This window comes from Cyprinodon tularosa, unplaced genomic scaffold (assembly GCF_016077235.1).
Source record: "Cyprinodon tularosa strain WSP-4 unplaced genomic scaffold, ASM1607723v1 ctg5, whole genome shotgun sequence".
Lineage (NCBI taxonomy): Eukaryota > Metazoa > Chordata > Actinopteri > Cyprinodontiformes > Cyprinodontidae > Cyprinodon > Cyprinodon tularosa.
This window is the reverse complement of record NW_024039229.1, coordinates 1,980,187-1,994,584: the sequence shown is the minus strand read 5'-3', so window position 1 is coordinate 1,994,584 and position 14,398 is coordinate 1,980,187. Positions and strand designations below refer to the sequence as shown.

Here is a 14,398-nt window from a genome sequence, read left to right as displayed (position 1 = left end):
GCCAGCCGATTCAAGGGTGCCGCATGTTGGGAGAAATTACTCACAAATCTCCGATAATAGGAGCATAGGCCCACGAAGGCCCTGACCTCCGACGGGGGTGCGGGGAGTTGGCCACGTCCTCACCTTGTCTGTGTTCCGTGGGTCTGGTCGGAGACCATCTCTGGAGACTAGGTGGCCCAGGAAAACGACATGGTCCCTGGCAAAGCAGCATTTTTGCGGATTCAACCTCAGACCCGCCTTCTGGATCCTGGATAGGACTTTATCCAAATGAAGGAGATGATCAGTGAATGTACGGCTATAAATCAGTATATCATCCAAATACACCATACAAATGTGCCATGGCAGGCCCCTGAGAATGAGCTCCATCATGCCTTGGAAGGTGGCTGGCGAATTAGACAGTCCCATAGGCATGGCCCGCCACTGATACAGGCCCCGTCCGGTCGTGAAAGCCGTCTTCTCACGGTCCTCCTCAGCCACTTCCACCTGCCAGTAGCCATTTGAAAAGTCAAGTGTGCTGAACCAGACTGAACCAGCTAAAGCGTCCAGGCTATCATCCACTCGTGGGAGGGGGTGTGAGTCTTTGATCGTCACTGCATTTAGACGACGATAGTCAATACAGAACCTCCACTGCCCCCCTTTCTTTCTCACCAGCACCACTGGAGACGCCCAGGGACTACAACTCTCCTCCACCACGCCGTCTGCCAGCAGTTCAGCCACTTGACGTTCAATCTCCGTCCGCTTCTCAGGCGATGCACGATAAGCACGCTGCTTCACAGGGGGTGAGTCCCCCGTTCGGATGCGGTGTTTGATCAGCGTGCACTTGCCTGTGTTCCGGCCATCCAAATTGAACACCTCAGTGAACCCCTGAAGCAGGTCAGCCAGCTTGGCCCTTTGCTCAGCCGTAACAGGAGACTCCTCCAGGGAGACAGGGCTCACTGCATCTGGCGACACAGCTGGATGGTCGTCCGCGACATGAGGTGGCCCGCAGATATCTTCCTCTTTGACGGGGTAGAACTCCCCCAGGTGTAGCCCCCGCTTGAGTTCAACTGCGTCCCCTGTGGAATTGAGAATGCGGGCTGAGGTCACACCGTTTCTCACACTGTTCACTGTACGAGCGACCACCAGTCCTGTCGTATCTGGAATGTTAGGCTCCAGGTAGCCCACAAAATCAGCAGCAGGCCAACCAGTCCCAGCAGACGTGAGAATATTCACCGGGACCAGAGCCTCACTCAATGGGGGAATGGTCAGAACATCAGCAACGGACACATTACAACAGCTAGGGACTAACTCACCACCCTGAAGCAGCGGCACAGAAATGTCCCATAGTTGTAACACACCTCGCCCCAAGTCCAACAATGCACAGTTCGGAGCCAGGAAATCCAGTCCGAGCAGCACACTCTGGGTGGATTGCCGTAATACGTGGAAGGTGTGCTGCCAGTAGGTTGGGCCCAGCCTGAAGGTGATCTCACAGGTACCGAGTGTATCCAACATCTGTCCATTAATAGCCCGAGAATCGATATAGTTCTTTTTCATGGGCCTGTTTCGCAGAGCCGGGACTGACATACGGAAGTCCTCACTGATCAGGGAAACCGACGCCCCCGAATCCACTAACATTGGGACCTCGGTGCCTTCAACCACACCCCTGACGAAGGAAGTTGGGTGGTCAGTACAGTCCATAAGGGCTATTACATTGGAGAAGTCATGGTTTAAGGGGCCCCCTATAGGAGAGGCTGGCATTTGGGCCTCAATACCAGCTAATTGTCGTTTCCCTGACGGTCGTTAACCGTGTCCCGCTGTCGAGGCAGGAAGTGCACACCACGTCGTCTGGGCTCATCCTCCTGTCGGGCACGCCAGCTCGGGCTAGGACTCCTGCCTCCCGTCGGCCTAGGGGTGGAGGACATCCCTGGGCCACGAGGCTGAAAACCCCTTTGACGTGGGGGCTGCCCAGATTCAGGGGAGAGACCACGTTGTTCTTCCCTAGAACTCCTGGACCGGCAGCCCCATTCACCACAGGTGCAGTGACAGCGTTCCCCCGAGGGTGAGCGAATGCCTCGTCCCCTCAGGTCACTATTCCAGGCTCTCAGCCTCTGATTGTCCTCATAAAGTTCTCTCATTTCCATTCTCATGGAGTACATGTCCTCTGTTAGCTTCTCCACAGCTTTCTGGAGACCCCCGGGAACCGACACGGACTGGATAGATGGATTCTCACCACTGTAGCCAGCAGCACTCACATAGTCTCTCTGTAGCGCAGCTCTAGCGTTCTCACAGCGCTCAGCCACGTGCAGCGCCTCCTCCAGGTCCGTGGCACCCATCTCCAGACACTTGGCCTTTAACGCCGGATCCAGACCAGCCAGAAAGCGTCGGAACTTCTCCTCCCTCTGTGCAACCTCACCATAGTCCGGAAAAGCCTCAACGACCAGCCGGCTCACGTCAGCAGCATACACCTCCAGACTTTCACCAGGAGCACGCGCCCGGGCCGTGAGGCTGGCTCTGAAGCGGTCCATCAACTGCCTTTGTCCAAAAGCTGCCCCAAGTCTCTCCTTCATCATAGTATAATCCGACTTGATTGCTTCGGAGAGGCTGTCCCACAGCAGAAACGCGGACTTGCCGAGACGAGTGGGCAGAATCCTCACCAGCTCATCCTCACAGTTGCCGCCGCCCCTGGCTGTAGCTCCAACGGCCACCTCTAGCTGCCTTGCCCAGCTGAGGAAACTCTGGCTGCCATCCCCGGTGAAAGGAGGGGGGAGGTCAATCTTAACATCACTGCCCGGTGAGTATCTGCCAAGCCTGCTCGGGCTGGGTTTAAAAGGGTCCTCATCTGCCGACCACATGTCCTTTAAGTGCTGTTTTCTACCGCACCGCACGAGGTTAGCTAGCCGGCTATATCGGAGATGCTATGCTAACCGACTGACAATTAGCCGTCACGGGCTAAATACGCTACGAAAAAAACTTAGAAAAACAACGGGGGTTTAGTAGAGGAATCCCACCGCTGCCACCAATGTAACCGAGCGTTTTGGGTCCGTATTACGTACTTTATAGGCAATAACGGGACAAGAGACGGGTCGGAGTTTTCGGCGGTAGCCCCGCTTCCGGTTTTATTTCTTCTTCTTCTCTCAACACATAACCACAAACTCACAAGCTCCCCCTGCCGTACACCCGGCGAACTTTCGCTCCCCGGCAACAGGGATGGACACCACTTTAACATACAGACATAGAACAGTCTGTTACACTAGGCTTTGTATCAGCTCATTAGATTATGTGATGGTTGCAGTAGTACCTTACTTAACCTTGCTAGCCATTGCTAGGGTTGAGAGGTTCTCATCTGAGCCATGATTTTATTTCATAGGTCAGTTAGTCAGTCATAGTCATTCCAAAAAAGTTAAATAACAATCCATTGGACTTTGTTTTCCAAGTTTAAAGACGTTTTGCCTCCCTTCAGGAACCCTTTTCAATTCAAAATGTCAGAGTAGGCATTGAGTTCCAAGCTTTATAGAGTGACATGCAAATTAAACCAGAAGAACGGGTCCACCCCTAAGGAATGGGGAGTCCTTAAGGTCTTTGTTAGCCTGCAATACCTGATTAAATTTTTAGAGGCATAGACCAGTATCAGGCCACAGTTACTGGAGTAGTAGCATTCCATTAGTGCCTTATTATGTCTATTATCTATTATCTTCTTGTGAAAAGAGCCCTGAGTCATCCATTTAAAAGGTTTATCCATATTAATAACAATAACAGTATTCTGTGGTAAAGAAATGGGAGGACTGTAGATATAAAGAGCAGTCATAAAATCACCTTCTACCTTACAATGACATGTTTTTTAGGGTTCTGAGGATCTTATCTCACATAGGTTTGGTTTTCAAATAACACCACAGTAACCGGATAGTGTAATGTACATACTTGTTCTCAGCAGAATATTCTTCCCTCCATTCAATAATCTCTCCATCCAATCAGGGCAGTCCTTGGTAAGAATATTCTTGTCCAACAAAATATTGGCTTTGTCACTGCCCAACAGTGTTTTATTTGGGTTTGCTTGTGAGTTTGGAGTGATCCATGTCTCAGCCTCCAAATCCAGTGCCATAAGGTCTTCTCCATCGTAACCATACATGCAAACTGCATTAACTTTCTGAGTCTCATCATCTTTCTCACATGAATACATCCTCTGTAAAACATGGATACCTGAGGAAGAAATGAAAGAAGTAACACTGGTGTCATTAATGATATGTCATAAAATGGGGACAGCAGGACGCAGTATTTAAGGTGAGTCAGAAGGTGGGAAGGCTCCCAAGAGTCAGGAAACGAACTGAGGACTATACAAAACTAAACGACACAGAAAACATGGAAAACTAAAGATAATGATCTGGCCCCGATAGCTGGACTGAACCATATATATAGCAGAGGGAGCAGATGAATAAGAAGAATGATAATAAGAAAGAGTTCTCCTACCCCCAAAGAAGGTTTCACTTTAGCATATCATTATCAGTTATAAATTTTAAAGAACCTGTTTTACTTTCTCTCTCCTCTGTGTCGCTGAGCAGTGCTGCGGAGGACAAAGCTTAGTTTATTCCCCTTCACAGGTTGATGATTTTTGTTGAAGCTTGTAATACATAAAATAGCTGTAGGCATCTAAACTTTAATAAGCCTTCAGGCTTTTTTCCTGAAAAGTTATTTATATTTATAGCTGCACCAGTGGTTTATTCATTTATTTGCTTAGTGGGCGCCTCTATATGCGCAGTCAGTGAGACAAGGAAAAAAAATCGTATTGGAGATTTAAAAGGTCGTACGCAACTGCAACTGGTGTGTGGTGACATTTAGTCAGTGCTAACCAATAAAGACGAGCCTTACAGAGTTTATTTTTAGTCCTCTTCAGGATGTTAATGTTCCCAGCAATCACAAATCTTTCAACAACAAAAATGGAGCATCAAACCCTAAAGTTTAAAAACTTTAACAAAGAGGTCTGACATGCACAAGTAAATGTCTTGAAAATATTTCTTCTCTTCATGAAATAGTTTCTTAGACAAAACATTGTTTTGTATTATAATAAACCATTAAAGAAATATTTGATTGCAATTTCAAATTAATTGAGATCAGTTTTTGTTATATTAAATGTAATCCATGCAGTTATTGTAGTTAAATAGAATAGTTGAATATGCCTCAGGTAGTATGAAAAGACGTGACATAGCCCTCAAGCTATTTCCCAAATCAAAAACTGAAGTTAGAAGTTCACCTTTCATTATCATTCAGTTAAATGCAGCAGATCATTGAAACATAACGCCTGCTGTTTACCACATACCTTCTGGTTGTTTGAAAATGTGTTTCAAAATAGTGAGACCGTTTTTGAAGTCTTCAGCTTGAACATGAAAACACTGATTCTGGTAAAAGCTATGCAGCGCTGGGTCATCATTGAGGAAACGTTTTACCCAGTCATAGTACAGTTTCACAGTCTTGTTGGCACCATCGCAGCTGGCAACAGGAATATCATCGACCGTCACAAGAATCTCAAACTCTGAGAAAAACGTGAGACCAGTGGATCCAGTAAAGAAAAACTTAATTGAGTGTTTATCTGTGGTGTGAAAGTTGTACATTTATCCATAAATATCAGAGTTGAAGTCTGGTCTTTGTCGTATCTCCTATTTTTAAGGAAATAAATCAGCGCGGACCAACTGTGTCTTGACGTTACTCCATAACTTTATTGAACAACCAACTTCCACAGACGTAAGGCGTCACACACCCCCGTGATCCCACATACACAATCCTATTGGTCTACAGTACTCCCTGTACGTAACCTGCGTAAAGCATTAACCCTTGCTGTACTGTATTCAGATACACCACATCTCCCCCCATATTTTTTTACTTTTTTTTTTTAAAGTCCATCTAAACCTGAGGAAGAAAGCAAGGTTAAACAAAACCTGTTAAACAAACACTTCTGATTCTCTGACTATAACTGTCTTAACTTCTTAAATTCTATTTCCCAAATACAACATTTTCAAACTTCTTTTTTTTTTTTTTTACACTTTTCCTCTGGAACCGGTACATTATAAAACAACATTTCCTGCACATTATGAACATTAACACCATCTCTCTCTTTTTTTTTTTTCTCTCTTACTCATAAGTTCAGTCTAGTGGGCTGTTTAATCACCCTTCCAGACCTGGTTCTGGGAGTAGAATCTCCCGGAGAAGGCACTGGAGACCCCAAAACAGGTGGTGCATGATCCTGCTCTAGGACCGGCAGTGGCTCCTGTTGCTGCTGTCCACCCTCATCCTGTGCTGGCGACTGGAGTGGTATAAGATGCATGCGGTTTCGTCTTACCTCCCCATGCGGTGTGTCCACAAGGTAAGATCTCGGCGAGGTGTGCCTCTGGATTACTGTCCCAGATGTTTTTGAGTCAGTCATCCACACCTCCTGACCTGGTGACAGGCCACTAAGTGGCTTCGCACGATGACGCCTGTTGAAGTTTGCAGCATCTGACATCCTCTTCTCCCTTTCTTTCTGAAACAGCAAGCTGCGGTCAGGCAGCGCAGGTTGTAGCTCAGATGGATGTGTCGGCACTGTGGTGCGGAGGCGTCGACCCATGAGCAACTGTGCCGGGCTGTATCCATTTTGAAGAGGAGTGGCTCTATATGCAAGAAGAGCCATGTACGGGTCGGATGCTTTCTTCAGAAGATTTTTCATGGTCTGTACAGCTCGCTCAGCCTCGCCATTGCTACGTGGGAATTTGGGGCTACTGGTAAGGTGTTTGAACCCATATGCTGTGGCGAAGGAAGCGAACGCCTGGCCGGAAAATTGAGGCCCATTGTCAGACATGAGACTCTCTGGGATGCCGTGCCTGGCAAACATTGACTTGAGATGGTTAATCACATCCTTGGATTTTGTGTGTGTCAACAGGGCGAGTTCGACATATCTGGAGAAGTAGTCAACGACGAGGAGATAGATCTTCCCCCCTAGCTCAAAGAGGTCGGCCCCCAGCTTTTGCCACGGGCGCTCATGGCAGTCTGACGGCATGAGCGGCTCACTGTGATTACGGCGCTCTTGCAGACACGTTCTACATCTGAGCACCATCTCCGTGATTTGTTGTCCGAGCCCGGGCCACCACACGGTCTGACGGGCACGTGCTTTGCACTTCACAACCCCTTGATGACCCTCGTGCAGCCTGTCCAGCACGTCGTTCCGCATTGCTGCTGGAATGACCAGACGCGTGTCCTTCAGCAACAATCCATCTTGTACAGTGAGTGTGGCCTGTTCAGGCCAGAAGTGTTTTAGGAGCGGTTCCTGCTTTGTGTGCTCTGGCCATCCGTCTGCACACATTTTCATGACGCGAGAGCACACACTGTCAGCCTCCAGCTGTGTCTTTAGTGTGTCCATAAACGTGGGACTGACCGGCAAATTGTTGACAATGCAGTCCACATAAATGTTCGTGCTCTCCATTAGTTCGGTGTCATCTGCGGTCATCTGTTCCTGATTTGGTGACCGTGACAACGTGTCGGCAGTCCAGAGCGATTTCCCTGGAACATGCACGATGTCGTAAGAGTAGCGCATGAGCCTCATTCGAAAACGCTGTATCCTTGGTGGCAACAGGTCGAGCGCTTGTGCGCCCAGTAAGGAAAGGAGTGGTTTATGGTCAGTCTCTAGACAGAAGTGCTTTCCTAACAGGAAGTCCCGGAAGCGCTCACATGCCCAGGTTAGACCCAGGGCCTCCTTTTCGACCTGCGCGTAGCGTTGCTCTGTGGGTGAAAGTGAGCGGGATGCGTAAGCCACCGGCCTTCACTCACTGTCCCATTTCTGGAGGAGCACACCCCCCAGTCCGTACGACGAGGCGTCTGCCGATACTTTGGTGTCCCTGCTCGTGTCATACATGGCTAGGACCGGTGGAGAGGTCAGTGCCTCTTTCAGCACCCTGAAAGCCGCCGCCTGGTCCACACCCCACAGCCAGCAGTTTTTCTTTGAGAGGAGGTCGCGGAGAGCTTTGTCTTTCTCTGCCAGTTGGGGTATGAATTTCCCCACCTGGTTCACCATTCCCAGGAAGCTCCTCAACTCGCTCACGTTCGTAGGCTCTTTCATGTCCCTGATCGCCTTTATCTTCTCTGGATCAGGCCTGATACCTGACGCGGTGATGACATGCCCGAGGAAGACCACCTCACTCCTGGAGAGCTCGCACTTGTCTGTATTTAAAGTTACCCCTACTTGCTCGAGCTTTCTCAGTAGGGCATGTAGACGAACGTCGTGCTGATCTTGGTCTTTTCCACATACCAGCAGGTCATCGATGTGGCAGACTACCCCATCCAGTCCTTCTATGACCTCCGCCATAACACGCTGGAAGTGCTCAGGCGCAGAGTTAATCCCAAACGTAAGACGCTGGAAATGGTACCGTCTGAAAGGTGTTATAAATGTTGTGAGCTTCGCTGACTCCTCTGCTAAGGGAATCTGCCAGAAACCCATGTTCGCGTCTAGCTTACTGAAGACCCTGGCTCCAGCTAGCATCCCTAGGCTCTGTTCGACTGATGGTAGGACGTACTTCTCGCGGCACACATACTGGTTCAAACCTGTGAAGTCCACACACAGGCGTAGTTGCTGGCTGTTCTTCTTTGGGACAACGACGATGCCAGCGCACCAATCTGTAGGCTCTTCAACGCGCCTGATGACCCCCATCTCTTCCATTCGCTGGAGCTCCTCCTTCACCTTTCCCATCAGTGGCAGAGGGATTCTCCGTGGTGTCTTTAGAGAAAATGGTATAGCGTTAGGCTTGAGCTTGATATGGTAAGGTCGTTGAATGTCGCCTAGACCCTTGCAAAGTTTTGGGTAGGTTGTCTTTAAAGAGTCCATAGTGACACTGTTGACTCTAATAAGTAAGTCCAGGGCAATAATGGCAGGTAACCCAAGCAAAGGTGTGCCCAGGTTTTTGACCACATAAACCTTCTCCTCCGTCTGCTTAGCTTTATATGTCAGCTGCAGCTTTGTATAGCCCACTACCTCTAACTGTGTCTTTCCTGGACCCAGCAAGGGTTTCTCTGGCTCATGGAGAACAGGCTTTTGTGCCCCTGTGTACAAGTCTTTCAGGTCATTTTCAGAAATCGCAGTTACATCTGCGCCAGTGTCAATTTTGAACTTCAGCCGTTTCCCTTTTATCTCGACATCCACCTCCCACTTATTGTTTTTGCATGTCACAGAACCCAGGAAGAAACTTTTCCTATCTTCTTCCTCAATGCACGCTACTACAGCCTTGTTTCTGCAGACACGCTGGTAGTGGCCTTTTTTTCCGCAGCCCCGACATTTTGCCTCGTTGGCGGGGCATTCCGCTCTGGTGTGAGAGGGACCTCCACATTTGAAACACCGGGCGCTGGGCTGCATGTCCTTGTCTCTGGCTTGCGAGCGTTGGCGTGCACGGGCACCACTGCTTTTCGAGTATACATACTTCTGTCCCTTCTTTATCAGTCTGTCTATGGAGCTGCCCTCCATCTGCATCACGCTGCTAGCGTCACTTCTAAGTGTGCTCTGTTGCTTTTTTACTTCTTCCGACTGTCTTGCCATATCTATGGCTTTTTGCAGAGTCAGATTCCCCTCCATCTGCAGTCGTTCGGAAAGTCTGGTGTATGTAAGCCCCACTACGATCCTATCCCATATGAGTTCATCATGCAAGTCCCCGTATTTACAGTGCTCAGCTAGAGCATGCAGAGCAGTAACAAATGCTTCGACAGTCTCATTTGGCTCCTGTTTTCGCATATTGAAGCATGCGCGTTCAAACACAATGTTCTTTTTCACAACAAAGAAATCCCCGAATCCATTCTTTACCTTGTCGTACTCTTTCTTGTCAGCATCACTTAGCTTCAGTCCTCTCAATACATCGTCGGCTTCATCCCCCATACAATATATCAGAGTGTTAATCTGTTGCTCCTCGGAGTTCATGGCCAAGTTGCTTGCTTGCCGAAATCTCTCAAACCTCCGGATCCATTTTGTCTACTCGAGCGGTTTATTGAAATCGAAGGGCTCCGGTGGCTGGATGTTAAATGTAGCAGTCGGTGCGTTAGCCGCCATGCTCGCTTCCCTTTGCTGCACGTCAACGTTTTCCTCCCGTTGTTCGGTCATAACATCCACCAAAGTCTCTCCTTCCGTCTCTGTCGCCGTGGACCGGGTTCACTTTCAGTTTTTCTTTTCCGTCATAAACACAGCACTTCTGACACCATGTCGTATCTCCTATTTTTAAGGAAATAAATCAGCGCGGACCAACTGTGTCTTGACGTTACTCCATAACTTTATTGAACAACCAACTTCCACAGACGTAAGGCGTCACACACCCCCGTGATCCCACATACACAATCCTATTGGTCTACAGTACTCCCTGTACGTAACCTGCGTAAAGCATTAACCCTTGCTGTACTGTATTCAGATACACCACAGTCTTAATGGCTGATAAAAACTGACAGAAGAAATATAACAAATTAATTTTGTTTCTCTCATCATAACAGCTTATCACTGTAATAACTGTAATTTGTCTGTGATCAAGTGGAGCTGCTGCCTTTGTTCCTGTGGTTGTGTTAAGTGCAAGCTCTGACTGATGTGTGTAAAGTTCCTAAATATTTTGGGAATTTCATCTTCTAACCAGGAAATAATACATTTTTACTTTAGTCTTTTATGTAATAAAAAATGGGGAGAAATTTAACCATTAGTTTCTTTCTTTTAATAAAATCCCTTTGAAAAATAAACAAGGGTTTCTTTGTAAGACGGGTTAAATTATGATTAGTAGAAATTAAAAATAGATTTTGACATTGTGTTTAAACTGATAAAAAATGACCTCTGAGTTTTAATTTAATTTTACCCCGGTTCTCTGACTGGTTTACTGTACGTGGGTCAGATCTCTAAAAAAAAAATCATGACAAATATGCACTACCTTTATATCTTTCTGCAGCTCCTGTTTCTGCCTCAAACCTCCACATAGACAAAGTGGGGTACAATAAGGATGCTAAATTACTCACATAGAGTGCATGCAGATAAAATATGCAAAGACACTAAAGGTGCTGAACAGTCAGCTGAACATTACCCGTTAATGCGAAATGGTCATTTATTTAATCATAACTTCCTCATACCAATAAAGCAGCAGTATAAACAGGCTTGTCCTTGAAACAACAGCTCTGATAGAAAAGATTCTGAAGGTTACTAAGACACTATGTTTTATGATTATGTTAATATTAAAAGTACTATAGAAAGGCATTGTTTTAAAAGGTGTTTTTTTTAATACTTTCATTAATGTTTTTCCCTTTTCTATTTTTGCCGTTTAGGAGCAGGTCTTCTTGAATGTAATAATTTTCTATTACTCGCCTAGCCTTAATTACGTTACACTGAGTAGCAACTTCCAGGTCTAGACTGGATGGTGAAGCTGGAACGGGCACGGAAAATGAGCAAGTGCCGCATGCTAATAATGACAAATAGATGTCCCACCCCCGAGAGCAATATACTCCACCGTGATTGGTAAGTTCGTTCAGCTCCGCACACAACACTAAAAAGTGCCAATCATATCAAGCTCGCGGGCCGCATTAACATTAAACTTTTATATTAAGGTGGGGGCCACAAACTATCGTCTTGACGGCAGTTGGCCCGCGGGCCGCAAGTCTGAGACCCCTGCTCTACAAACACCACTCTTCCCAACCATCTCAATAATTTGCTACATTCATGCTGATTTTACACAGTTTCAACCTTAGTCAGTTGGATAACATGCTGCTGTCATTTTGCACATCTCTGATGTTGCTGCTATTTTCAAATATCCATAGCTGTATATTTGTTATTTATTCTTATGTTGTTAAAACACTTTACAGTACAGTATTTTATTGTTTATCTTTTAACACTATTCCATATTTATGTGACCATTTTTTTCTATAATCTTTTTGCTGCTGTGTAAACACCAGAATTTCCCCATTGTGGGACAATGAAGGGATTACCTATTCTATTCTATTCTATTCTATTCTATTCTATTCTATTCTATTCTATTCTATTCTATTCTATTCTATGTCAAGAAGGAAACTCAAAAGCAACTCATAAAAAAAAAAAAACATTTGGGGAAACAATCATTTTTATTTTTAAGCAGGAGGAATTTTTTTAAATTTTTTTTGTCTTTTGTGACTTTCTTGTTAGGGATTCATACCATTGACATTAAGTTACCGTTGATCACCAATGTTTATGTATTTGAGATAAAAACAGGGCTGTCGGATTGGCCTGTTATCTTCCCTTTTTTTTAAACTGGTATCTGGACAAATAATGCCATTGTAAATTGGTCAAAATAAGGATAATTCAATTTATATTGTATCTTTAAATCACAAATTACCCCTTAATGAGTTTAAACACACATTGAGTCCGAGTGGACCATGTTCCGTTCCTCCATTGTCGAGGCGGCTTATCTGAGCTGCGGCCGCAAGGTTGTCGGTGCCTGTCGTGGCGGCAACCCTCGAACCCGTTGGTGGACACCTCCGGTGAGGGATGCTGTCAGGTTGAAGAAGGAGGCCTATCGGGCCTTTTTGGCCTGTGGGACTCCGGAATCAGCTGATGGGTACCGGCGGGCGAAGCGGCATGCGGCTCGGATGGTTGCTGAGGCAAAAACTCGGGTGTGGGAGGAGTTTGGAGAGGCCATGGAGAAAGACTTCTGCACGGCTCCGAAGCGATTCTGGTCCGCCATCCGGCGTCTCGGGGGGGGAAGCAGTGCAGCACCAACACTGTTTATAGTGGGGATGGTGTGCTGCTGACCTCGACTCGGGACGTTGTGGGTCGGTGGGCGGAATACTTCGAAGACCTCCTCAATCCCACCAACATGTCTTCCATTGAGGAAGCTGGGCCTGGGGACTCTGGGCTGGGCTCTCCAATCTCTGTGGGCGAGGTCGCCGAGGTGGTTAAAAAGCTCCTCGGTGGCAGGGCCCCGGGGGTGGATGAGATCCGCCCGGAGTTCCTCAAGGTCCTGGATGTTGTGGGGTTGTGTTGGCTGACACGACTCTTCAACATTGCATGGACATCGGGGGCAGTCCCCCTGGATTGGCAGACTGGGGTGGTGGTCCCCCTATTCAAAAAGGGGGACCGGAGGGTGTGCTCCAATTACAGGGGAGTCACACTCTTAAGCCTCCTCGGCAAGGTCTATTCGGGGGTGCTGGAGAGGAGGGTCCGTCGGATAGTTGAACCTCGGATTCAGGAAGAGCAGTGTGGTTTCCGTCCTGGTCGTGGAACGCTGGACCAGCTCTACACCCTCAGCAGGGTCCTGGAGGGTGCATGGGAGTTCGCCCAACCAGTCTACATGTGCTTTGTGGACTTGGAGGAGGCGTTCGACCGTGTCCCTCGGGGGGCCCTGTGGGGGGTTCTCCGGGAGTACGGGGTGCCAGGTCCTTTGATACGGGCTGTCAGGTCCCTGTATGACCGGTGTCAGAGTCTGGTCCGCATTGCCGGCAGTAAGTCGGGCTCGTTTCCAGTGAGAGTTGGACTCCGCCAGGGCTGCCCTTTGTCACCGATTCTGTTCATTACCTTCATGGACAGAATTTCTAGGCGCAGCCAAGGTGTTGAGGGGATCCGTTTTGGTGGCCTTAGGATTGCGTCTCTGCTTTTTGCAGATGATGTGGTCCTGTTGGCTTCATCAAGTCGTGATCTGCAGCTCTGGCTGGATCGGTTCGCAGCCGATTGTGAAGCGGACGGGATGGGGATCAGTGCCTCCAAATCCGAGGCCATGGTCTTGAGCCGGAAAAGGGTAGAGTGCCTTCTCCGGGTCAGGGGGGGTGTCCTGCCCCAAGTGGAGGAGTTTAAGTATCTTGGGATCTTGTTCACGAATGAGGGAAGAAGGGAGCGGGAGATCGACAGGCGGATTGGTGCAGCGTCTGCCGTGAAGCGGGCACTGTACCGGTCCGTCGTGGTGAAGAGAGAGCTGAGTCAAAAAGCGAAGCTCTCGATTTACCGGTCGATCTACGTTCCTACCCTCATCTATGGTCATGAACTCTGGGTCATGACCGAAAGAACGAGATCGCGGATACAAGCGGCCGAAATGGGTTTCCTCCGTAGGGTGGCTGGGCTCTACCTTAGAGATAGGGTGAGAAGCTCGGTCATCCGGGAGGGACTCGGAGTAGAGCCGCTGCTCCTCCACGTCGAGAGGAGCCAGTTGAGGTGGCTTGGGCATCTGTTTAGGATGCCTCCTGGACGCCTCCCTGGTGAGGTGTTCCGGGCACGTCCCACCGGGGGGAGGCCCCGGGGAAGACCCAGGACACGCTGGAGAGACTATGTTTCTCGGATGGCCTGGGAACGCCTTGGGGTTCCTCCTGAAGAGCTGGAAGAAGTGGCTGGGGAGAGGGAAGTCTGGGCCTCCCTTCTTAAGCTGCTGCCCCCGCGACCCGACCCCGGATAAGCGGAGGAAGATGGATGGATGGATGGATGGATGGATGAGTTTAA

The 14,398-nt window shown here is 48.2% G+C and overlaps 1 protein-coding gene across 1 annotated transcript in view; it reads right to left on the bottom strand.

Moving 5' to 3' along the window:
• Positions 1-14,398, bottom strand: part of LOC119795103 (major histocompatibility complex class I-related gene protein-like) — a 30,769-nt gene that overhangs the window by 16,214 nt on the left and 157 nt on the right. The window contains exons 2-3 of the mRNA XM_038302927.1: positions 5,291-5,560; positions 3,898-4,176 (exon numbers count right to left, since the gene is read on the bottom strand). Coding sequence (XP_038158855.1) covers positions 3,898-4,176; positions 5,291-5,560 — 549 coding nt within the window. The remainder of the gene's footprint in view (positions 1-3,897; positions 4,177-5,290; positions 5,561-14,398) is intronic.